General features: G+C 39.7%; 1 protein-coding gene across 15 annotated transcripts in view; it reads right to left on the bottom strand.

The window, feature by feature from the left end:
* Positions 1 to 24,271, bottom strand: part of SCUBE1 (signal peptide, CUB domain and EGF like domain containing 1) — a 308,473-nt gene that overhangs the window by 97,539 nt on the left and 186,663 nt on the right. For all 15 annotated transcript variants that reach the window (XM_039547805.1, XM_039547812.1, XM_039547728.1 and 12 more), the window contains one exon: positions 17,022 to 17,138. In XM_039547805.1, the coding sequence (XP_039403739.1) occupies positions 17,022 to 17,138 (117 nt within the window). The remainder of the gene's footprint in view (positions 1 to 17,021; positions 17,139 to 24,271) is intronic.

Here is a 24,271-nt window from a genome sequence, read left to right as displayed (position 1 = left end):
TTGGAAGAGGAATATTGCCAGTTCCTAACAACCGAAAATGTAATACAAATACTTACTGTGTGAGATGACTGAATAGTTGAAAGTTACAAGTTAGATGACATCTGACCTGAATGTTCCATTGTTTATTGGAAGGTAATTTGGCACACTACATTTGTCTTTTATAGAAGACTATACCATGAAGACAAATGGATGGAACATCTTCAATTAAAAAATAAAGGTCTGACCAGCAAAAACCAAGGGAAGGGGCAATAGAATCCACACAAGTGTTCAGAAACTAGATCAGCTGACAGGGTCAGTGTTAAGCTTTTGGAGTCCCCAGTCAGTTTATGCTCCCAGGTAGTCCATTAGAGATTTTGCCAATGTCAGCACTATCAACAAACTACTTCTCAACTCCACCCGTCCTTGCCCCTCCCATCCACTCTGCTCTCAAGTTCTGCACTTTGTCCACCTTTTCAGCTAGCCAACATTTCCCTTTGTTTTCTGAATCCTGCCAGTTTATCACCTCATCTCTGCTTGTTGAGCTTCCCACTTATGACAAACATCCACTTCACCAGCAGCTGAAAACAGTATCACCCACAATTTCATCTCCCTCTTAGAAAGTTTGGGCCAAATTCTGCTCTTGGTTACCCCAATGCAACCCCACTGTCAGCAGAATTCGGCCCAGCCTGTTCCTGTCCAAATCCCTTGATCTGATAATTAGGATATCCTCTTGCAATTTAGCCACTTAGTTGCCTTCTCAGATTCAAGGACTATTCCCTATAAATTTAATCTCCACCTCAGTAACCCGACACCTTGTTCATATTTCTCTTTTTGCTAATATTAATTTGAACATTTTTTACGCTCTGACTTCTGTGGACTCCTTTTTATCCCACCCTTTCTTCCACTTTCTACCACTGAAACTACTGTATAACTTCATTCTTCCCACATCCCGCATCCATTGCCCATTTAGAAACATTCTCAGTTTGTGTGTCCCTCTAGAACCCTCACTATGATGGATGAACTTGTGCTCTCAGAGCAGAAGACAAAATGATGGTGCACCAAAATCTTGTCTATCATACAGTCTAAATGCTACGTAATGCTTCCCTTCTATCTGCAAAAACAGGTATTGATTATTTTGTAATCTACAAAAGCACTGGTAATCATTGTTCATTCTTTCAACTCTATCAGATTCTTTCAACTGATTCCTTCTCTGTTCTTCCCATCACCCAGTGCAGAGAGTTTGCCATATTGCTCTATGCCAAAAATATATCCACGTATGATGGCACCATGGCAGTCAACAACATTGCATTTACTACCATTGACTCTCCTCAAATCCCCAAATTTCCAACATCTTTGCCTCACCATATCTGACCTTACTAACATTATCTGCTCCTCAAAGAAAATCAAACAAACCTCCTTGCGCCCTTACTATCTCACCTCACCATGTCTCAAACTCTTTTGTCAGTCTGCCTCTATCAGACTATACAGTGTGGTCATCACACCACTCCCCAAGAAACCCACCTTTGACCCCCATCAGCAACTACCACCCCACATTCAATTTCCCTTTCTCCTCAAAATACTGGAGAAAAACATTCTCTTCTTCTCTCCCAACCACAGCATCCTTGATTCATTCTGATTGGTCTTCCAACCTCACAGGTGTCTTCAGGGTAGTTAGTGACTCCCAGGTGATCATAGCGCCCTCTCATAACATTATCCACAATCTCCATGAAGCGTTTGACACTACTGACCCCCAACAGTCTCCTCAGTTGTCCTGCAGATGTCACTAGCTCTCTCCTCACTTTGTTATAGTCCTAATTGCTTTTTACCTCTAGAGGTCACTATGCCTTGGATGGTAAGGCCCAGACTGTCAAACATAGAAGCCTAAAGTTAGGTTTCTAATCCATATTTAACTCCTAGGTAAGTGACCTGATTTTCTAGATCTACTTTTGAAAATTTTGGCCTCAACCACTTGGCCCCCAACACTTTGCTCTGGTCTCAGCTCTATACACGTCTCTAGATACCTCTTCCCACTTGGGCAACTAACAACTTGAACTTAACTATCACTTTTATGCCAGAGTGACTCAATTTCTCATCTCCTTCACATCCTTAACTAACCCTGCCCTTCCCTTTGTCTCATACATGTAGTCTGGCTCTGTACCAAGACAAATACTGGGCAACTAAAATAATGTCAGCTGTATCTCCAGCTTATCAACAGCCTCCTTCAACTCTGACCTTCCTTTCAGATCCATAGACTTGGAGTACCCTTTGAAAGCAAGTGTTCCTTTGCATCTCTCATTACTACACTCAAAACCCACATATGTTAATATCTCAACACACTGCTGAATCCCTCATATAAGCATTTGTCATGTAGTACCTTGAATATTACAAGTCTCTCTTCTATATCTTGAAAAAAACCCACCTAACTTGTGTTTCAAGAATCTGATATCTACACTCAATCACCCTAAAAGACTTTCATTCTCACCCTAAAAGACTTTTGTTTCCAATTCAGAGTTGTTCTCCTCATTCTCAAAGTCCTTCATGGCTACACCCAACCTATTTCCATTGTCTTATTTTACCCTTTTGCTGCCATTGCTTGCCAGTTCTGATCACCAAGAACTCCTCTATTCTCCTCTGTCGTATGTTGAGGGTGGATCCTGGGTGGCAGCTGTAGAATCTATCCAGAGAGTTTGCCAACTTCCTTCATCTTTCCTACTCAACTTAAAAATGAAACTCCATCTCTACATCATCTCTTCTGCTTTTGACTAAGAAGCTGTCACCTGATTCCTCAAAGTGGCATGCTGCTCTCCAACTCCTTTAGTTACTTAACAGCACTGAAAATGGGCAGGAATGATCTTTCATTGCATAACAGGTTTCTAAGGAAAGCATTTTGCTAAAATTTTATAGTCTAGCCATTATTAAATATATTGGTTGCCAATCCTGATAGTTTATATGATACTGTAAAAGTATGCTCTCTTTTTCTCCTTCTATAAGTGCTGGGCTAGTCATTCAAGTAGGCACCTTTTCATTACTGTACCTTTTCAAATCAGTCTCTTGTTAATTCATTTATTCAAACTCTAGTTTCTTTATATTTCTGCACTCTGGATCCTCTTGAAGAATGAATTAGTGCTCTTCTAATGTGAATTTATAAAGCAAACCCATTCCTCTTTACATCCTCTGTTCCGTTGCCTACAGTTCATGAGTGTAAAGCTGAATTTAAGATGGTGTTTTGCCATTAAAAGGAAAGTCAGTTTTGAGCAACAAAGTTTATATCCAGATTTCAAGCCATCTCCACTCCCCCAAAATAGAAAGTTGTTCAAATCCGGGTTTTGGTTCAGCCACAAAACCGCTGTTACAAGATGAAACCAGGCTCTTTAATACAGTTCCTTGTCAAACATGGACAGGTCCAAAGTCTTTATGGTTATGATTCTTGAATATAATAGTATAGATGTCAGTTGTCTCTCTTGTGAATTTTACGATTTTTTTTGCTAGTGTTTATATATATTTTACTATTCCATTTGCTTTATTTATTAATTTCTTTTGTATTTTTAAAACTTAGAAATGCAGTGGAACTAAATGAAGTAAATTCGAGTGCTCTTTAAATTTGATCTGTTTCTCATTATCTTTAGGCACACAAACACACAAGGCTAGATTGTAGTTTGCACACAGCCTTGTGTAGGAGGTGTGATGGAATTGGAGCTGCTCTGTAATAATTTATGAAGACCTTAAGTTGACCTGGCTATTAGGACATCTACCGTATGAAAATATTGGTTTAGTTTAATGGGGAAGTGGGGACTGTAAGGAAAACAACAACCCCCAAGTGTTTACCAAAGAGTGGCTTATCTTGAGTCATTAAGAGATGATGTCCAAACTCTTATGTTTGAAGATTCTACCTCCTGAATCTAGCCATTTGTCCACAGAGGAGTGTAATAGGAAAGTGACAGGTTCTTACAAGCTTTCATAACTATGACACGAGACACGTACCACTTGCTCTACCTATATTACCGACCTCTTTCCCCTCTTGTATCATCCTGAGTGCTTCTTTCCTGGTCATCTCATTTCAGTTTCTTATTTTATTTAGTGCTTATGTTCTTTTCTTCCTGTGTGATATTTTGCTCTTCTATCTCTACCTACCAACATTATTGCTTTTACATATCTCTCTTTACATATTGCATTAACTTCTCTCTGCCTTCCACTTTATTCCAGATCAATGTGCTTGGCTAATATAGTGATGAGCCGGAAATAAGACTGAACAGAACAGAAAAGAAAACTATTCGGAGCCATCCCCTGCTTACTTCCTCACTTTATCTCATTTCAAAAAAATTCTTTGAAAATCAATGTGAAAGGTGCCCGGCTGCTCTTTCTGGAGAGTAAGATGTCTTTTTGATTCATACATCAGGTATATCAAAAACACAAATTCCACCCTGCCCCACCTCTAGATCAGAGGATAGTTCACTCTCCATGTCTAATCAGTCTTGACTTCTCGATCAAGGCTGCCAAGAAGGGTGTAAAAGTGGTTACCACTATAGATGACAGGTTTGTGATACAGATACTTATTTGCTAGTAACTGGACTACTATCAATTCATTTCACAGTGATCACCAAACAGCCATCAGGAATGACTTAGGCTCTGATCCTGCAACAGTTACAGACTTGAAGCTTGTGAGTAGTCCTAAAGATGTCAATGGAACTATGCATGTGAGTAAGTTTAGCAAACGCAAAAATGTTTGCAGAATTGAGGCTTTGAAGGTGAATGCCAAGATTTTCAAAAGTGACTAGGGAGTCTGAATGCTTGAATTTTTGGGTGCTCAGTTTGAGATTCTTCAAAAGGCTCCTGATCTTCAGACGGTGCTGAGAACCTGCCTTATGAAAAGCCTTTAAGCTGCCTCAAGTTGGGCACCACAAATCATCAGCCACTTTTGAAAACCTTGATCAAAGTACTCTATAGATGCAGGCCAGTTTTTCCATTCAGAGTGGCTGAAACAAGTAGCACACTTTATATGCAGACAATCTTGGAGGGGCTATGTAATGGTTCTAAATGCAAAACTGACCTCACCATTATACATTAGACCAGGTTAAGACAAAGGCTCAGTTTCCCCCATTCTACTCCAAAAATCACATTATTGGTACAGTGTGATATATAAGCAGAATTTTTCATGATTCTGTGGTGTTTCATAGGATGCACATCATTCTATTCTCACTGAAATGCTGTGGCAATAGAGGAAGGGTATGGTTCAGTATTTGCAGTAGGAATAGAACAGTAAGACTTTTATTAGCTGCATTAAGTATTTCATTATTAAAAGAAATGTCAAGCAGGTAACTGATCGTCTCAGGATATATTATTATCAAGGGAAGCCAAAAGAAATGGAGAAAGGCAGAAAGTCACAAATTTGCAGTTGTGACAGCTTTACCTGGCATTTGCTGCTAAACACATCATCTCTGTGCTTAGTCCTAATGTTCAGGCAGCTATTCATTATGCGTTTCAATTAATCTGAGGTCAGAATATTCTAGAAGACCTTTCCTTCAAATTGCATTACTAGCAAAGCCATTAGGGCTTCACCTCTTTCAGCTATGCCCTTTCACTGTTCCCGGGGTCCCTTTTTAAATATCTTGGACCCACCACTGCTTGTAAGTCTGTGATTGACATTTAATAGCACCATGCTACTGCAACTAAAGTGGAAGAGGTGATCACCAGCTGTTTCTTTATTTCATTTGTGTTTACTCTTTCAAGCCATTTACTTTTATATGATTTCCCTTTGGAGAGTGCACCTTGAGAGTGCTGATGGCAGAAATCCTTTTTGTTCACTATATACAGTGAGTTTGTAGGACAGAGAAAGCTACATTCTTTGCCTAAATTGACATCTCAGTAAGTGTCTGACAGTCTGATCCAACCTGCTACTTCTATTCAAAGGTCAATGGAAAAAAAGACTCTTTTTGTACCTGCCAAGACCTGAATCCAGAATTCTGTGTCCCCCCCTACAATACTAACACCACATAACACAGAGCAGGGAGCAGCATTCCTTGCACGACTTTGGGTGTTACTGATATCATTAACTGTTATAGGAGATTCACAGAAATAACTCTCCGAACCCAAGTCTTACCAAGTAAGAAAGAGCCAAACCCTGTTAGCAGAAGTTGTGCCTGAGTAAGGATTTTAGGGTGGAGTCCCCAACGAGGAGATCATTTCAACTCATGTTTTAAAATGCACTGGTCTGGTGACTTTGTAAGTGTGTTTCAAAGGCATTTAGCTGCCTGAATACCTTTAAAAATCTGGCCCTAAGTAACACTTAGGTCCCATTCAATACACCATGATGCACACTTTAATGGTGCAAAATTTTAATCAGGATCTGTGGATGGGGGGTGTATTTTACTTCCTGTGAAATTATACTGGCATTGAGGGTCTTGGAAAGCTAATTTAAAAGTTGGATGCTAGGGTAGTCGGGGAACAAGAACCTTAATTCAGCCTGGGCAGGTACTTCTGTTTGATGAACTTGGATGTTCATCTAATCAGGGAATAGAAACAATTTATCTAACCAATCGCATCCAAATCAATACAATTTATACAACCAATATCAGCACTCAAGCAAGCAAATATCTGAAGTGCCAAATTAACAATTACACACTAATCGAGATCACTGGGAAACAGCACTTACAACTATTTCTGCTGGGCCTTTCGAAGAAAGGAGAGACTGACTCAGAGTTTCAAATGATTTGATCCGGATTCGTAAGATGTAATTCTAATATCTTTAGCCAGTTTGATCCAATATAGAGAAAATATATTTAATAATTTTGACTAATTAATAAACAGCTGCTCACAGATGTTCTGTGGCCAGACTAAGAAGCCAAACTGGCCAGAGAAAATATTCACTGTGAATTATTCACTTAGTTCTAGTAAGGTCTGAATGAAACAGAGGACGGCCTTCAAGATTTGGACCATACCCTGGTACCAACTTGGTGTCAATTACACTGCTCTACAGCCAAAATGCTTCTGAAATAAATGTAGTCTAACTTTACTAATTCTGGGTCACTGAGAACGAAAATGATGCTTAAAATTGTTGATTGGCTCTAGTTTTCAAGATATGCTATTGGGTCAGTATATACGACCCTTGACTTGGGAATAGCGGAGGATAAGTGAGTTATAAAGGAAAGGGATCTCAATTTAAACCAGAAATGACTAAAATACATCTTTGGACAGTACTTGCTTTTTAGGCAAAACGATGAATGATGCAATCTGAAGCTGGTATTGCATCATACATGATATGAATTGCATCATGTTATTCCTAGAAGTCATGGATGATGCAATCATAACGAAGCTTACATCACTCTGCTGAACAAATTGCCCTATATCAGCTCTATAAATCATACAGTGTCGTGCTCTCTTATTTGTCAGTGTTTGATTTTGCAAAGGGACACATTTCTGTTTAGCCAAAGTGAGCAGAGATGCCTCGTACTTGTGTGAACAGTGCAGATAACTTCTGCTATGTTTGTGGTGAAGTGACTTTTGCATCACACATATGCTGCAATACTTGTGCAGAAAATCTTCGCCAGTGGTTGAACAGGAAAAGGAAAACTATGCCTTTTGCAGTGCCAATGATTTGGAGAGAGCCAACAGATCATACCAGCAATTGTTACTTCTGCATGGTGCCTCCAGTTGGGCAAGGTGTGTCAAAGAAGAAAAAGTGGACCGTGCATTATCCAAACATTCCATCAGCTATACGCCCAGTACCCCACGGAGAAGGACTGCCGGTTCCTGATGCACTGGAATCATTCTCACTTGAGTCAGACGAGGAAGAGGAAGAGGATGAAACTTCTGGTCCTGAACCATCAATGTCACAGGACCCACATTTTCTCCCATCCTCCTCCTCTGAACCACACCTCATAACACAAGGTGAACTGAATGACCTTGTCAGGGATTTGGAACTACCCAAGAGTAAGGCAGAGCTGTTGGGCTCCAGACTACAGCAGTGGAATCTCCTGGCAGGTGATGTTAGGGTTTCCATGTTCCGTGACCGTCAAAAGGATCTTGTGCCATTCTTCTTCATGGAAGGGGATCTTGTAGCCTGCAACAACATCGATGGTGTGATGGCAGCCCTCAACATCGTTCACGATCCAGATGAGTGGAGACTGTTCATTGATTCATCGAAGACGAGTCTTAACGCTGTTTTACTGCATAATGGCAATGTTTTGCCATCAATTCCAGTTGGTCATGCAGTCCATATGAAGGAAACCTATGACAACATGAAACAACTTTTGAGGTGCATAAACTATGACCAACATCAGTGGCAGCTTTGTGGCGATTTGAAGGTTGTTGCTCTCTTGCTTGGTCTGCAGATTGGATACACAAAGTACTGCTGTTTTCTCTGCGAATGAGATAGTCGTGCAAGAGATTCCCACTACATCAAGAAAGATTGGCCACTCCGACAGTCATTGGAGCCTGGGAGGAAAAGTGTTCAGTATCCACCACTTGTTGAATCAAGGAAGATTTTGTTACCACCCTTACACATCAAGCTGGGTCTGATGAAGCACTTTGTAAAGGCCATTGACAAAACACAAGCAGCTTTCAAGTACCTCCGTGGAAAATTTCCAAGGTTAAGTGAAGCTAAGATAAAGGAAGGTGTCTTTGTTGGTCCTCAGATTCGTGAACTTCTTCGAGATAATGCATTTGACCATCCACTGCGTGGCAAGGAAAAGACGGCATGGAAAGCCTTCCAGTTAGTGGCAATAAATTTTCTCGGAAACAACAAGGCAGACAACTACAGGTTGTTGGTGGAAAACCTCCTCAAAGCATACAAAAGCCTTGGTTGCAACATGTCACTAAAGATACATTTTTTGCACTCTCATCTAGATTTTTTTCCACCGAACTGCGGAGCAGTGAGCGACGAGCACGGCGAGCAATTTCACCAGGACATTGCAACAATGGAGAAATGCTATCAGGGCAAATGGAGCCCATCAATGCTTGCAGACTATTGCTGGACAGTGACAAGAGATGCTCCATTTAATGAATACAAGAGACAAGCCAAGAAGCGCCAAGTAGACACTGAATAGGACTAAACTATGTACATAATAATTTTTTGCCTTTTGTTTCATAATAAATTTTAGTTATATAACCCTTTTGCTGATTTTTAAAGTGTTACATAAACAGGACAGGTGAAATATTATCGTGTAAAGCAACCATAAACACATGAAAAGACCTAGGTTTACAATTTATGATTAAAACTCTACTATCTACACAATATACATAGAAATAAAATGTAAAAACTTAAATGTCTTAGAAACAGTAGCCAATCAGTTGTTTTAATTGTCATATTTGAATTCAGCACATCAAAATACATAATAAATAGCACGTTTTATCTCTGAAGCAGACGACTTCTCAGAAATTGTAGACCAGTGTTATTTTAGATTTATTTATTTTCAGAAAGGATTTCAGTTCAACTTTAAGCAAGACATGACAGTTTTTGCTTAATTTAATCTCAGAAGTACCTGTTGTTTATTCTGTAACAAAAGAAACAATTCAACCCTAAAAATTTAATTCATTTTCACATATTTGCAACCAAAATGATTATACTACGGCAAGAGGCTTCAATGAAATCCTAACCCCCTCTTTGGGCCTTATCCATAGCCTAGCTAAGTCAATGCAAAGACCCCCATTTACTTCAATAGGCTTTGGATCATGACCTTACACCCTGGATTGAAATCTTTTAATCGGTTTGTATATTCCCCTAGTTTACTTTTAGTTTTGTCACAGCGTCGGCAGGTTACAAAGTAGAGTTAGAGGGCAAAGAGAACAGTTTACAAACACATCTCCTGCTGATGCTCCCACTGCAGCACATTCAAGTATTTAAACACATTAGTGCCACATTTCTCTGCGGCATCTGAATGCAAAAAGATGGGCGCCTGTTTCAAGGAAGTAGAGAGCACATTACATTGCTGGGTAACCATGACAATGAGACAGCAGGATCAAGAAATGTTTGCATAAACAGCATCCAGTCACATAACCCCTGCATAACACCCCTCTAGTTAAATAATATGCCAGAAGGTTAAGAAGAGTGCTTTCTGAGCACAACATAATAAATAAAATGTCCCATCTTTAGTGTGAGACTTGTGGAGGTATTTTATGTCTTTTAAATAAGCATCCATGAAATCACCTGCACCCTGCAAAGATCTATTTGTGAATAGGAATTAATAGTGTGGCATTTAGTCATTCAGCAAATACCTGGTGGCAGATCATCAGCAGGTGTAAACTTGTCATAGCTCCATTGAAGTCAATGACAATTTTTACTACCCGAGAATCTGTCCTCTGATGATTAGTCTGTCTACGGTCAAATTCAAGGTAGCAGGAAATCATTTACATGCTATAATAAATGTCATTACTATTACAAAGGAGCTATAGAAAGTCATACAGTTACTTGGCACTTTACAAAACATAGATGAGACATGGCCTCTGCTCCAAAAGCCTTACAATCAATTTCTATTAAGCTAGTTTAAAAAGCTTTTTTCCCTGCCATTTTAGTCCAACAGCTCTCAGTGCAGCAGTCTCTGGGTCATACTGTGTATTTAAGGCATTGGTCTGTATAGGGGGCAGTGAGGATTTGCACTAACCCAGTGGGAACTTCAGGGTGCACAATTCCTTTGTTAATTTCCTGGTGCACAGCTGGAGCACACCCAGTTGCCCATTCTATAGGACTGTACAGACTGCTTCATCGCTCATAGTATTCAACCAGTGCAGAGTGGGCCTGTGGCCCTTTCTCTTGTTCCAATTTATTTTTCCAGGGACACACAAGGGGGAAGTCTCTGTAATCCACCAAATGCAGTGACAGCAGTTGCTCCTGGCCCTTCTTCAGTGTATGAGTTAGTTAGAAAGCCTCCGTCCCACCTTTTCTTTCTCCATCTACTCTATACCTGCCCAAAGACAATTGAGCCCTATATTTTCCACACTGAGAGGGTGGGTCTTTACAAATCAATCTATTTTGACTTTCTTCTCCCTGCTCCCCAACAGCTTCTATTAAATGTGTCTCATGTTTTGTCAGCAATGCATGTTATACCTAATGTGATTGAAATGCTAAACTGATTAATCTCTTTATATATGTCACTTGGGGCAGATCTGTGGAATGGGCATCCAGTGGGGAAAAGGCTCTCAGAAGCCAACACATTGTAGAGCCATGGACCAAGTGGCTGTCAGTACCTACCATATTGGGGGCCAACAGCCAAGGTGAAAAGAGGTGGCAGGTACTAGGGTACAAGAAGAGTAGGCCACTGCATCACTTGATTCCCACACCATCCTTTCTGCAGCCTTTGCTTTTGAATTTGGTGAGTTACCACACTACGCATTATGGGACGTGGTCTGGGATGTTCACAGCATAATGGCCAATGAGAGGCCAGCAAGCACGGCAGAACCAGCACCAGGCTGGGCCCTGGGAGACCCGATCAAAGTAAAAGGGGGTCTGTGCATCACCAAAGCCCAGGAGAAGCTGCTAACGTGGTGAAATGGCACTAGTGGGGATACTGCAGTAAGCTGAGGAGGATACATGAGGTTTCTGTCTTACTAAAAGTGGTACTCAGAGGTGAACAGCAAAAGGAACCTTGAGAAGAGGTTTCTGTAAGAGAGGCCCAGATGAGAAGACACTTAGGGTGGGAGCTGATATTTTTCAGAGCAGAGGGAGAGTAAAATTTTGGTGAATCTGGGTCCCGACTACTCTCAGCATGGCCCTGGACTCACTCTCTATGCACCACAGACATCAGCATTATTCCACAATGGGACTGCACAACAAATATTTGTAAGGGCATAAGATTGCATAATAATAGAAGTCATGGATGGAAAAGATTTTTCATACTATCCAGTCAATCCCCCAGGCGCCAATGCAGATCTTTTCTTACAGTACATTGTGTAATGTTGCATCCAGTCTAACTGTGTATATCCCATGTACCAGGGCTTTCACCACTTCTCTGGAGAGTATTCCACATTATTATGTATTCCCACTTAGAAGTTATTCCTAATATTTCTTTATTTCAGTCTTTACTTTTGGATTAATTCTACTGAATCACCTGAAATAATTTGTCACTTTTCTTAGCTTCCACATCCAGCCACATGATTCTGAAGGCCCACAACCCCTTCTGAGCTGTTGCTTAGCCAAGCTATACCCATTTAGGCCTTGTAATCTTTTTTTTAAAATAAATCAGTCCTTCCAGCTCCAGATAATTTTTTTTGCTCTTCTCTGATCGTATTGTGGAATAAAAATCTATCAATCTGCAGTTTACCATCTTAAAAATAACAACAAAGCATTATCTAATTCTTTAACACTAAAAAAACCATGTTCATAAATCCAAAACAAAAAAAAACCCACATAAGAGAAGGCGGAGTAGTGATGCAGGAATCCACCCACATCCCTATTAAGTCATGAAATACATGTTAAAAAGGAATGAGCTATTAGACTGGGAAACCTGCTCATAATACATTCTTGTTTGTAATCTAAAAGGTTCACTATAGCAGAAAACCTAGCTTGTTTCTCCCCAATTTTGTTTTAGAAATGCGATAAAAATCAGATTGCACACTGCACTGACAAGAGAACAGAACAGAAAGGATGTGATTTTCAGAGGTACACAGGACTCACAATTCCAGCTGATGCCAGTGGGAGCTGCGGATGTGCAGTACCTCGGAAAAATCAGTTCATCTCATTACTTGTATCTTACTTCTATTTAGAGCTGCATTTGAATCCACTTCTTAACCTTTTGTGAAGGGGCAGGAACAGGGCTCAGAATTCAATCCCCAATCCAGATCTGAATTCTGCAATTTGGGACCATTTCTGTTTTTATGATACAGTTGTGAAATATGAGACGATATTTTGCATTTGTGAATAGAGTACAGACCAATTAGTGAAGTTTAAAGTGGTTTGTTTGCTGACTTTTGTGAATATTATGCATGCGCACACACACAAACACATGCTCCCTAAAAATACTTATCTTTTTTTTTATATGCATACTTGTGTCTTTTTTATATTAAACATTTAATTTACATATATAATATTTAAAAAAAAACAACAACGAGACAACATTTTGGGACAAGGACATGGTTTTTTCATTATGTGAACATACAGTGCCTGCACAATGAGGTCTTGATCTTTGATTGGGGCTTCTAGGCAATACAAAACATTTATAGAATTCATCATTTTTAAGGTGGGAAGGGACCATTAAATTACCCAGTCTGACCTCAGCAATTAACAATAATAAATAAGAAGAATTGCATTGGCTTTAAATAAGTTACCAGTATTCTAAAGTTTCAAATAACTTGTGCTTTAACAAGAAATCTGTTGAAGGACTGACTAGCGATGAACCAAATTCGGCTACTTCCTAACTAGTGATGAGTGAACCTCAAAGGGTCCACAGTTTGGGTGATTACCCAAAAGTTCAGATGCTTCTCTGAAGCCCACTCAAACTTATCCAAACTTCTTTAATCTCAACAACTATATTCTATCAGACTGTATAAATACCACAAGATAGAGATGCAAAAGCAGGCTGGAAATCTTATGAGAACATGCAGGCTTGTGCGATTTCTGGCACTGCCTCTTCTGCTTATGGCTGGAAATAGCACATGAAAATGCTTCCTCCTGGGACTTCGGCCCCCCTCATGCTCCAAACCCAGATGCACACACTCTCTCTCATACATTTTCCAAACATTTCAGAACCTTAAAGACTAATTTACATTTTGCGCTGGCTGGAAAACATGAATTTTGTTTCACGAAAAAAATTGGAGTATCAAAATTTGTTTTTGTTCTTCATTGGTACAAAAATGATACCTTTCAAAAAGCCTCACAACAAAACAAAAATAAACCCATGAGAGAACCAGCTATAGACTAGACTAGCCAATGGCCTAGCAGTTAGGCCACTCACATGGGACGTGGGAGAACCCAAGTTCTGCTCTGAATCAGGCAGAGCTCCAAGCTACTAGGCTCTAAGTCAGGCTCTCTCCTTTCCCTCCTGTTGGAGCTGTTCCATGTTGTATAAATAGGTAAACATTCATTGGGCCAGAGAGAAGGAGACTGATTCTACAGCTGGGTGGTAAGGATGTGGGAGACGTAGATGAGTGCCCCATTTAGTGATCTGTTGGCTATTCTGGGGTGGGCCCCTTGCTTTCATTTGAACCAGAAATTCCATTCTGGACTGCTGAAACTGGTACGTTTCTGCGAAGTTTTGGTTTTGAGGAATTGGCATATTCCGACAAAAAAAGTTTTGTTGATGAATTCCCAGCCAGGTCTAATCACAGCTAATGCTAGGAATAGGAGAAGGTTGGAAGGAGACCCTGTAGTTGCTTGCTTATCCCTAGTTGAAGCAATGGAGCACTGGGAAACATTTCAAGATGGCTAGTTTGCTACTTACACCCCTACTTTGCTCTCTCAACAGATACTGTTGTATTTTTTCCTTCAATATTTGGAAATACCCTCTCAAAACAACGTTTCTATAAAAAACCTCATTTGTGGATGCTATGATGTTTGTTGTACCTGGAGACACTGTCTCACTAGGGACAGGATGTGATAGTTGTGTGGTCCCTGCAGATGCTTTAAAAGGGTCTTACCATACATATGTACTTACTGCATATTCATGGCATATTGAACTGCATTTAAGAAATAGTTGGCCCAATCAATCCTCTTTGGAAAGAGCACTGAACTCAAGAAGAGTCAAACAAAAAGAGGAAAGGAGAAAACTTGTGTGTATGTCTTTGAAAGACTTTCTTTCTTTGAGGGATGCATCATTCTTGTGACTTAGTCACTATAAACCCCAAGAGAAAGAATACTCAACCCCTGAAAATGCCAGGGGAAAAAAATTCAAATCAAAATATCCCACTGCTGCAGAAACTCAACAACTGAACATTTTAGTTCACCTTTTTAAGGTTCTCTCTACTAGCAAGAGGATCCTAGAAGGCAGCAGTGTCATTACCTCTGAAGGAGGCAGCTGGGACAGAGGAAATGTTCTCTTTCACATGCTGAAGCTATAAATCCTAAAATGCAGTTCTGATTTACTTGTGTATAGGGTTGCCTGTGGTTAACTACAAAAGCAACCCAATTGGCTCATTTTAAAGAAGCTGATCCTGTGTCCACTTAAGTTAATGACAAAGCTCCCATTAACTTCACTGATACAGGATCAAGCCCTAAATGTCTGCAGTATACTACATTAGACAAACATTCAACCTGGTTAAATCAAAGGTAAAACATTTACTTTACTGTTTTAAAATGAAAAGCATTTTTCTAAAGCTCCCAGAATGGTTAAAAAATGACTTGAAGGATCTCTTTAACCATAAAAGTGAATTCCCAGTAACTATTTAAAAAATAAAATAAAAAATCTACAACACCTTAAATTGTCTTTCTTACATGTTCTCCCCATAAAAATACTGTGAAACAGTTCAGATCTCTTACCTTAGGCTTGAGAATCAATTGGATATTTCATTTTGTTTATCATGCAAATTATAGAGTTGGTTATTATATAAATATTATTTCATTTTAGTCCAGTGGGACAACCTCAAATTGGAAGCCAGCTAAATTTAGAATTCATTTTATTTTACATGATGTAGTTTCAAGTAATAAACATTATGATCAAGTGTAGGTGTATGTTACAGTATTAAAATGTCTCCTTTTTCAGAACTCCGTGGAATCACTGTTACTGAACCTCTATGGCTTGAGCTACGCTGCCTGCAAAAATGAACATTTATTTTTATGTGGTTTGAACTGAAATGACTGATTTTTGATGTGTGCTCACCCTTAACTATTAACATTGTGTGCAATGGCAGTCTAAATGTTTTATTTTCCAATAAACATGCAAATGGACTGTTATTTCAGTAAATACTAACAGGATCATGCCCAAGCAGTGGGAGTTTTCAAGTTGGAGCAAGGGGAAACCACACGTTTTATGTTTATTTTTGTGGGTTTCACTATTTTAAGTAACATCAAGGTCTGGATTGGAGATTTTCTGACATTCCTAGTTGCTTCTATGAAAAAAATAATCTAAACAGCTACTTGGTGAGGTAGGTCAATTTATGCTAAATCACTGAGTGACAACAAAATACTCTTTGTGACACCGTTATAGGCAGTGTCCTACTATATATCCATCACCAAGTGTCCGGCGGTTGAATTCAAAAGAAATACGTATTGAAGTGGAAAAATGGTTTAGGTAGGCCCTGATCTTGCAAAAACGTATGCAGCTCTACTCATGTGAGTAGTCCCATTGAGTGGGATTAAGCACATTTGTGTTTGCAGTATCAGGGATTAAAGCTGTAAATCCCTGTCTCCTTAACTAAAAACAAATGTTGATAGAAATATCAGATGTTACTCCCACTCCCCCCCATATTTTAATTACACTCATTAGGGACCAAAGCTGAAGACTTTGCTATGATTCTTTGAAATTAAACTCCCACTGGAGCAGTGAAAGCTGAGTAAGACCTACAGTATTTGGCCCTGTATAAATATATTGATATAATGTAATTTTGTCTTGTAATTGGCTAATTGTTTTTGGCAGGAAGTGAGCAGTGAGACAGTCTGTTAATTTGCTTCTTACTGTGGTGCAATACTCTGAAGCTATCGCTTGGCCTTCGTTATTGATTCTAAATCCCTCTCCCTTATTTCTCCTTCGGAAGGGATAATGTATTGATTGTTTGCGTGAGTAAATAGTCTGACCAAGGTTTTCAAGTAATTAGCAATTGTGGGAGCCTCAATTGGTGGACACATTAAAGGGGCCTGATTTTCAGGAAGTACCCACCCTCTGAAAATCAGGCTTTTTTAGGGTTTCTCAAGTTGCCTCCCCAAAATCACCAGTCAGCTTTGAAAATCTTGGCCTCGGTGTCTATTTTCTTAAAAAAAAACAACCTCTCAGACAAACATAAAAATCATTAGAATGCACAATGCAAAATTACTCCAGAGGAAGGCAAAAACTAATAAATTCAAATGCAATTACTACACCATTAATAGCCTTAATTCTGTGCATTGATTATATATCTGAATATTTACATCCAGTACTGATACCGCTGAAGGCAAATGATGCATTGCAAAGCAAACAGAAGCTGACCTTTGCATGTTTTCCCATCAGGCTGCAGGGTAAATCCAACTGGGCAACTGCAACGTACCCCTGTCGCCGTATCCTTGCAAGTACGATCACAGCCTCCATTATTGACAGCACATGTTTCTGCGGAATGAAAGAGAGAGCGAGAGAGAGTGTAACAAAACATTCTGGGGGCCATCCACTGTTCTGGGCAATATTAAGAAGTTATAAAAGCAATCTAAGTTGAAACAAGCTAACTCAGGCAAAGCTCTTAAGATCATCCATGGCCCATGTACTTGCTGAATTGGATAGCATTTTCACAAGCAATTATTTCTATCCAAAAAATTAAGTCTATATTGATTATATTCGATGAGTCTTTTTGAACTATCTTAGACAATAGGATGAATTATTTAAATATGAAAAGGTCAGCTTCAGAAACAAAAGAATGCAATTGCCTTTTAAAAAAGAACCAGGGACTGAGTCTGTTTCATATCAGCTGGTCTCTAGCCATGGCTTTTCAAGGTTCATTAAAAAGAGGTCTCATGGTCTAATGAACTTTAAAAAGCAATAGAAAGCAAGGCATAGTGCTGGACTTGGAATTGAGAATTTAAAATCCTTAGTTAAGAAAGAGTTAATGGAAAATGAACTACATACATCACTTTGACAAGAATCTACATGCCCAATCTGTTCTTACTGAACTACAAGCAAAAGGCATCTGGGTTTTGTCCACTTAAAGCTTTTTGCAAATTGAAAGGAGTTTGGAGTGGGTGGGAGGGCATAATTGAGGTCACTGAACCCATTCCAAGCTGTGTCATTGAAATTTCCCAGTGCTTGTAGTATGTAGAATGGTGGCTAGGCAAACACAGGCAAAAGAAAGCTACAATACTTTTTAGCTTTTACAATAGCCGGCAATGGCTATTAGGTACTGCTCCATAACAAAAATCTTCAACTTCATCATACACACACAAAAATGCCCGCAGCTATTTTATATATAATGGCAGCTGGCATTTTTTAGTTTTATTTTTTGGTTATGAAGCTGAAGGATTTTTTTTGTGGAGTGGTACCTATGTGTGTGTGTGTGTATACACACAAACCACAAGTATTATTGAAATAGATAAAAGGCAAGAGAAATTATTGTCTTTCCTTTGATTCACAGAATAGAATGGATGTAAGGATGCTAATTTTATTTGTTGGTCGAATGGTATATTTATTTGATAGGTATTTATGGCAGACAGAAGTAACCAACCAACAACCATATGTAGCTGGCTACTCTGTCTGCAATTACTTTGAGACCGCAAGGGAAATATTTCACAGTCTTTTACACAATTTATTTTTCAGTTTCTCCAGTTCAGATGAAACTTAAAAGAATAAGGTTGTCATTGTGTATCTCGGTCCTCTTCGTCCTGGCCTTCCCCAGAGAGGCTTTCTCAAAGCTTACTCAGATTTATTGACTGACTTCTATTGCCACCTATTTGGAGTTGTGTTACAACTGTATTTTGCAGACAGGGCCTGGCAACAGAAAAGTGGACATGCTCATGCTGAATCTCCTTAGTATATTATATTGCTCAAAATAATTTACACAAAATATAAAGCACTTTATATTTCAATTGACAAGCATTCAAAGCTGTTCTTCTGATGGAACCAGCTGCTGCTTCCCCTGGGAAGATCCTTCATTGGCTCTCTGGAAGGCTATCACTGCTTTAGATCAGAAAAAATTCATTTAACTCTTTTTCATTGGCATAAACCTATATATCAATTTTGGAATGTGCTACTGGCATTTATGTGCATTAGGAAACCAGGGACTGGGAGACAGGGAGGTATGCATTAATAGCATGGCACAATTTATAAAATTACTATATATAAATATGTGTGTGTAATGTGCCAACATTAATACTGCAATGTGTGGAAACATCTGTAATTGCTAGCTGTAATTTGATGAACAGACCAATATATCTTAACAGAAAACTTCCAACAGATGAGGTTGATTCTGTAATCTCTTATTCACAAGTGCAATTTTCACTCTCAAGTAGTCAATAATTCAAAGGAACTTCTTGCACAAGTAAAGATTACTCATGAGAGTAAGGACTTGCAGGATCAGGACTTGCCTTGTTTAAGCCATGTACTTTCCAATTATCATTTTCTTGTTTGGCTGGGGAAATTCTTTTATAGATTTAAATGTTGGTATTTTTATATATATTTCAGAGGGCCAAAATATCGAGTAACTTTAATTCTCAGGATGAGGGGTAAAAATCAGGTCATTTAAAAAACTTTTTCACCTAAGACCATTTCTTGGGAGCCCCAGCAGTTTAAAAAGTAGAATGATTTGTCAGGGCAAATAGTTAAGGTTAAAAAGCATGAAAAGGTGTTAAAGACATACGTTTGGCATGGCACTGCAGTGAGTTGTAAATCTTATGTTAACAGATTAACTATGGTGTATGGAGAGCCCTTTATTGCAGTTCATCAACAACAGATGAGCATTACTGAAGCAGCAATGTTTCTGCTTTCTGGATGACATCCAGTGAAAATGAATAGACACAACAAACTTTTTTCTCCCCTCTGGCATGGATGACTGGATCTATAGGGTAAGGGGCAGTCACTGAACAAGAGTTATTTCGATGTATAAATAAAAGGGATCATGCAAGCTTTTCTTACATTCACAGAGATTTAGTAAAAGGAAGCAAAAAGAACAATGCCCTTCAACATCTCTTAAAGCAGAGGTGACTGTGCCTTTAATAAATGGCAAATTTTAATAGGATGAAGACTCAGGGTAAAAACAGAGAGACTGACAATACCTATAGTAACTGGGGTAATGGGAGCTGTAATGATGAGACTCCTTAAAAAAGATGGCAGGAGAAAAAAATTAGTTAAGGAGAATGTGAAAAGCAGGGTGGTGGAGTGGTGCATTAAATGCTATGTGGAATAGAAATGTGTAGGAATGCATATAACATTTAAACCTGACAGCACCAGCAACATACCTGTTCTGTTCCAAACACCTTCACACTTTAGATCTGAAATCCAACTTCAGATCGGGATCGAAATAAGAGGCAGAACCAAAACCCTTGATTCAAAGCCACCAAATTTCTTAAGGTGTGCGCGGCGGGGGTTGGGGGGGGGGGCGGAGAAGGTGGGTGGAGATGCGGAGGTGTGAGACAGAGAGGGTTAGGCTAGGGATTCCAAAATCTGGATCAGAATTTTACACCTTGAATCCTTCTGGAGTTTTGTATATTGGATGGCACTGATCATACCAGACTTTAGTGTCTGTGCATGACAACCACAGCACAGCCATTACCCTCAACGTTTGCTAAGGTTTCAAATTCGATTTGCTCATGTTATGCTGATGTGTCTTCTGTTCTACTATGGAGGTTAGGGTGGGAGCCTCACACCCATTTTAGTGAGAATGCAAAGGAAACACCAAAAGCAAACAGTGTTTGGGTAGTCTGCCCCTGGAGAAAATATAATGCAAACAGTTAGGACATTTCTCTTTGGGTGAATGTGTAAGATTTTTCAGTGAATTTAAAGCTATGCTTGCAGTCCTATATAAATCCTTTATTGAATTCCCCAGGTAAAACCCAGATAGAACTAGAAATCCAGGGAGAATGGCATACAGGGTAGTATGAGGGTGTTTATGTATATAAAGAGCTATGGGGCAAATTGTGTGTTCCCTACTCAGGATAATCTCTTACTGCTTAAGGAAAGGATCTCAGATATTGGCTTACTGGGATCCTTAGATAGAGGTACTCTAAAAATACAAATCATTATACATATTATATGTCTAGTCCCTTTTAAAACATTGTTAGTGGAATAGCACCTCACCTCCAGTTATGTTAAGGAATATACATGGGTCCTGCATATCAAGATGTTGTCCTAAAAAGAACAAAGCCGATGAATGATATTGAAAGTTCCGCAGTAGTCCATTAGCAGTCATCAAGATATGATTTGAGGTGTCCCATGTGTATCAGATCAATTCTTTCAATTTAATGAATGCCTTTTCAGTGCCTGAGAGATGCCTACCCTTTTAGGATTGAAAGAGAGGTCCCTTCTCTTGAGCTAAAGGAGAATCTCCAGGATGTGGCAATAGAGTTGTTGTGAAACTTTTAAAAGCAAAACCGACACCAAACGAGGTTCAGTTGGGCGTTGGGTTTTGTTAAAAGCCTGAGCCTCTGAGCACATTCACCATGGTTTGGGAACCTTTCGAGAATTTAGTTTTAAGTAAAGGCCTAAACTAAAACCTTGAAGTTCAGCCTCTTGGACTCTTGCATGTAACCCAACCCCGTATTCAAATTCAGTTCTTGAAGGTCAGGGGTGGCTCTAGCAATTCCGCCGCCCCAAGCATGGCAGCACGCCGTGGGGGGCGCGCTGGCGGTCGCTGGTCCCGTGGCTCCGGTGGACCTCCCGCAGACGTACCTGCAGAGGGTCCGCTGGTCCCGTGGCTCCGGTGGAGCATCCGCAGGCATTCCTGCGGGAGGTCCACTGGAGCCGCGGGACCAGCGGACCCTCCGCAGGCACATCTGCGGGAGGTCCACCGGAGCCGCCTGCTGCCCTCCCGGCGACAGGCAGAGCGCCCCCTGCGGCATGCCGCCCCAAGCACGCGCTTGGCGCGCTGGGGTCTAGAGCCAGGCCTGTTGAAGGTGGCTCCTTATTTTATGAGCCCATTCAAGATCTGAATGTCTCAAAATTTTGTGTGTTCAAAACCTGGATCCAATTTTGGTGGCCTGATATCATCTCTAGAATCAAGGTAATTGGAACTGATTTTATGTTTTTTTTGTTGACAATCAGGCAAAACTTGGAATTTTTGGCTATTTACTTTGGCAGTTTGGATCCATTTGAACTGAAACTCGGCAAAAAAATTAGGAACTGTGAACCCATATAAATCTAAATTGTGTAAAAAGGTACAGATGTACTCTATAGAGACCAAAGCTTCCAAGTTTAATTTTATTTTCTATTACTTCCTTCTTATGAGTAGGGGAAAAGCTCCATCAAACATGTTGGTAGGTAACATGTTTAAGTTTAAACAGCACACTTTAAGTCTACAGGGCATCTTAGTCAACTTTCTATTCAAAGATTGTCAAGATAAAACTCAGATTTACAGTAGGAAGCACTAATTTTCCAAAGACTGGAGCATGGGAATGAAGACCTAGTTTCTTTCCCAGCTTTGCAACTGACTGGCTATGTGACCGTGGGAAAATCACTTGAAGTAGAGCTTATATGGAAACTTTCCATGCCTCAGTTTCCCCTATATAAAATGGAAACCTTACTTCCCATCACTGTGAAAGAGAGGTGAACTCAAGCCAACGCAAAATGTTTTTATGAAATTATGAAAAATTAATGTAAACTGATGGTTTGGATTTAAAATTTCTGCTGTTAACCCAGTTACTACATTCTCCTGCTTATATGTCCCCCACCTCAATCCAACAGCCAAGCCACTTGGAATACTGTACAGTTTAATAAATATAAACTAAAAGACAATTTAAACAATATTTTAAAATGATCGTATTAATTTTAAACAGATAAGTTAACAAAGATCTAGTTCAAACAGGGGAAAAAGGAATGAAGTAGAAAGGTAACAAAGGGATCATTGATGAGCTGTCTGAAAAATCCCAAACAAAATAAGTAATTTTGAAAAAATAAATAAATTAGAAGTATGGGGAGAAGAATAGAGGCAGATTTCGAAGAGGAGTGAGCTCCACCATACACACAATAAAGGTGTGATCTCATACCTCCTACTAGAGGGCTGTAGCAGAGGGTAGATAACTGTCAGGAAGAGCCTCACGGAGAAGGTGTTGAATATAGCCTGGACTTCTACTGTTCAGGTTAAAAAAAAATGCGTGTGAGTTTACAGTCAATCTGCCATTGTATAGGCAGCCAGTGTAAATAATACTGGGTAGATGTAATATACTCATACTCTGCAGACTTGTAAAGTGGTGTGAACACGACAAGATACAGAGAAGTTTTGTGGGAAGCTGTGTAAGGAGTGAATGATTGTAATTGCATCTGGTGTCCAAGAGGGCATATTCTGCTGTTGTGATGTCATCAGGGTCTATTATTTATGGAAGAATTTCACAAACTGAAAATCTCCACTTTCTTAACATGACCAGCCCCTAGCTCTCTACCAGTGCATTAATTCTCTTCAAGAGCAGGGAGTCAAAGCCAGAGTGAGCCTTCTCACACCAGTGACTTCTACACAGCAGCAAGACTTTTTCCTCCAGGATTTAGGACAAGAGAGCTCCGATATACCCACCCAATGCTATTATCCAAGCATTTCTTCAGAACAGAGGCTGAATATGCAGAGTCCACTGAGCAGGACAAGCTGAATATCATTTGCATACTGATCTCACGATATGGAACATGGTGTTTAGAAATTGTCTCACAAAGAGGTCTCATATAAGATGAGCAACATGAAAGGAAAGAACAGATCTTTGAGGAATGCTGAATGTCACCTAACTTATTGCTGACACACAATTGTCTGTCACCTCTGATTATCTTCAAAGTCTGATTGGAAAGACTGGTAGGCAGTTCTAGATACACCAGCAATGTTCCATAATGGCTAGTGCAACAATCCAGGGCTCATATTAAAAAAACAAAAAGCCAGTTTAAACTAAAACCAGAAGAGATCATGATCTTTATGAAGACAGTCTCAAATGAAAATGAAGGCTGGGGCCTACTCAGGATATCATGTCCAAATAGTCTTGGAATTGAACAGCTGTTGCCTTCTTAGTCACTTTCCTCAAAAAGGGAAGATTAGTGATTAGAGGACTAGCCAAGAACCATCCAATATGAAGAGGTGATATCTTGAAGAATGGAAAAACTTCTGCCTAGTTAAGGATGGTCAGCATCCGCTCTGACAAAGAGAGGCACTGCTAATAACTAATTATACCCCAGCCATACACCTGGGTTTAAGCACCCATGCTAAGGAAAGATCAGAACCACAGGGGATGGGTCTCACAGAACCTAAAGAAATCACGGACATCCTCATCAGAAACCAAGTCAATTGACAGCCAGGGGAGCCAATCCATTGGGAATTTGTGGCTCTACAATCAAAAGACCTTTACACTTCCAAGCCCCAGTATAATATACAGTATTATGAAACAGAGTAGCTTCCCTTTAAAAGCCTACTTTTCAAAACATAAAAGCACAGGGAGTGGCATTTTCAAAGGAGCTAAGGAAGTTAGGAACCCAGCTTTCCTTGTAAGTTAATGAGAGCTGGATGCCCAGAGAGGATGAGTAACTTGTCCAAAATCATAGAGCAAATGAGTGATTGAGCTAGGAATAGACTCCAG

Source organism: Mauremys reevesii, linkage group 1 (assembly GCF_016161935.1).
Source record: "Mauremys reevesii isolate NIE-2019 linkage group 1, ASM1616193v1, whole genome shotgun sequence".
Lineage (NCBI taxonomy): Eukaryota > Metazoa > Chordata > Testudines > Geoemydidae > Mauremys > Mauremys reevesii.
The sequence above is the reverse complement of the archived record's forward strand: the minus strand, read 5'-3'. Positions and strand labels throughout refer to the sequence as shown.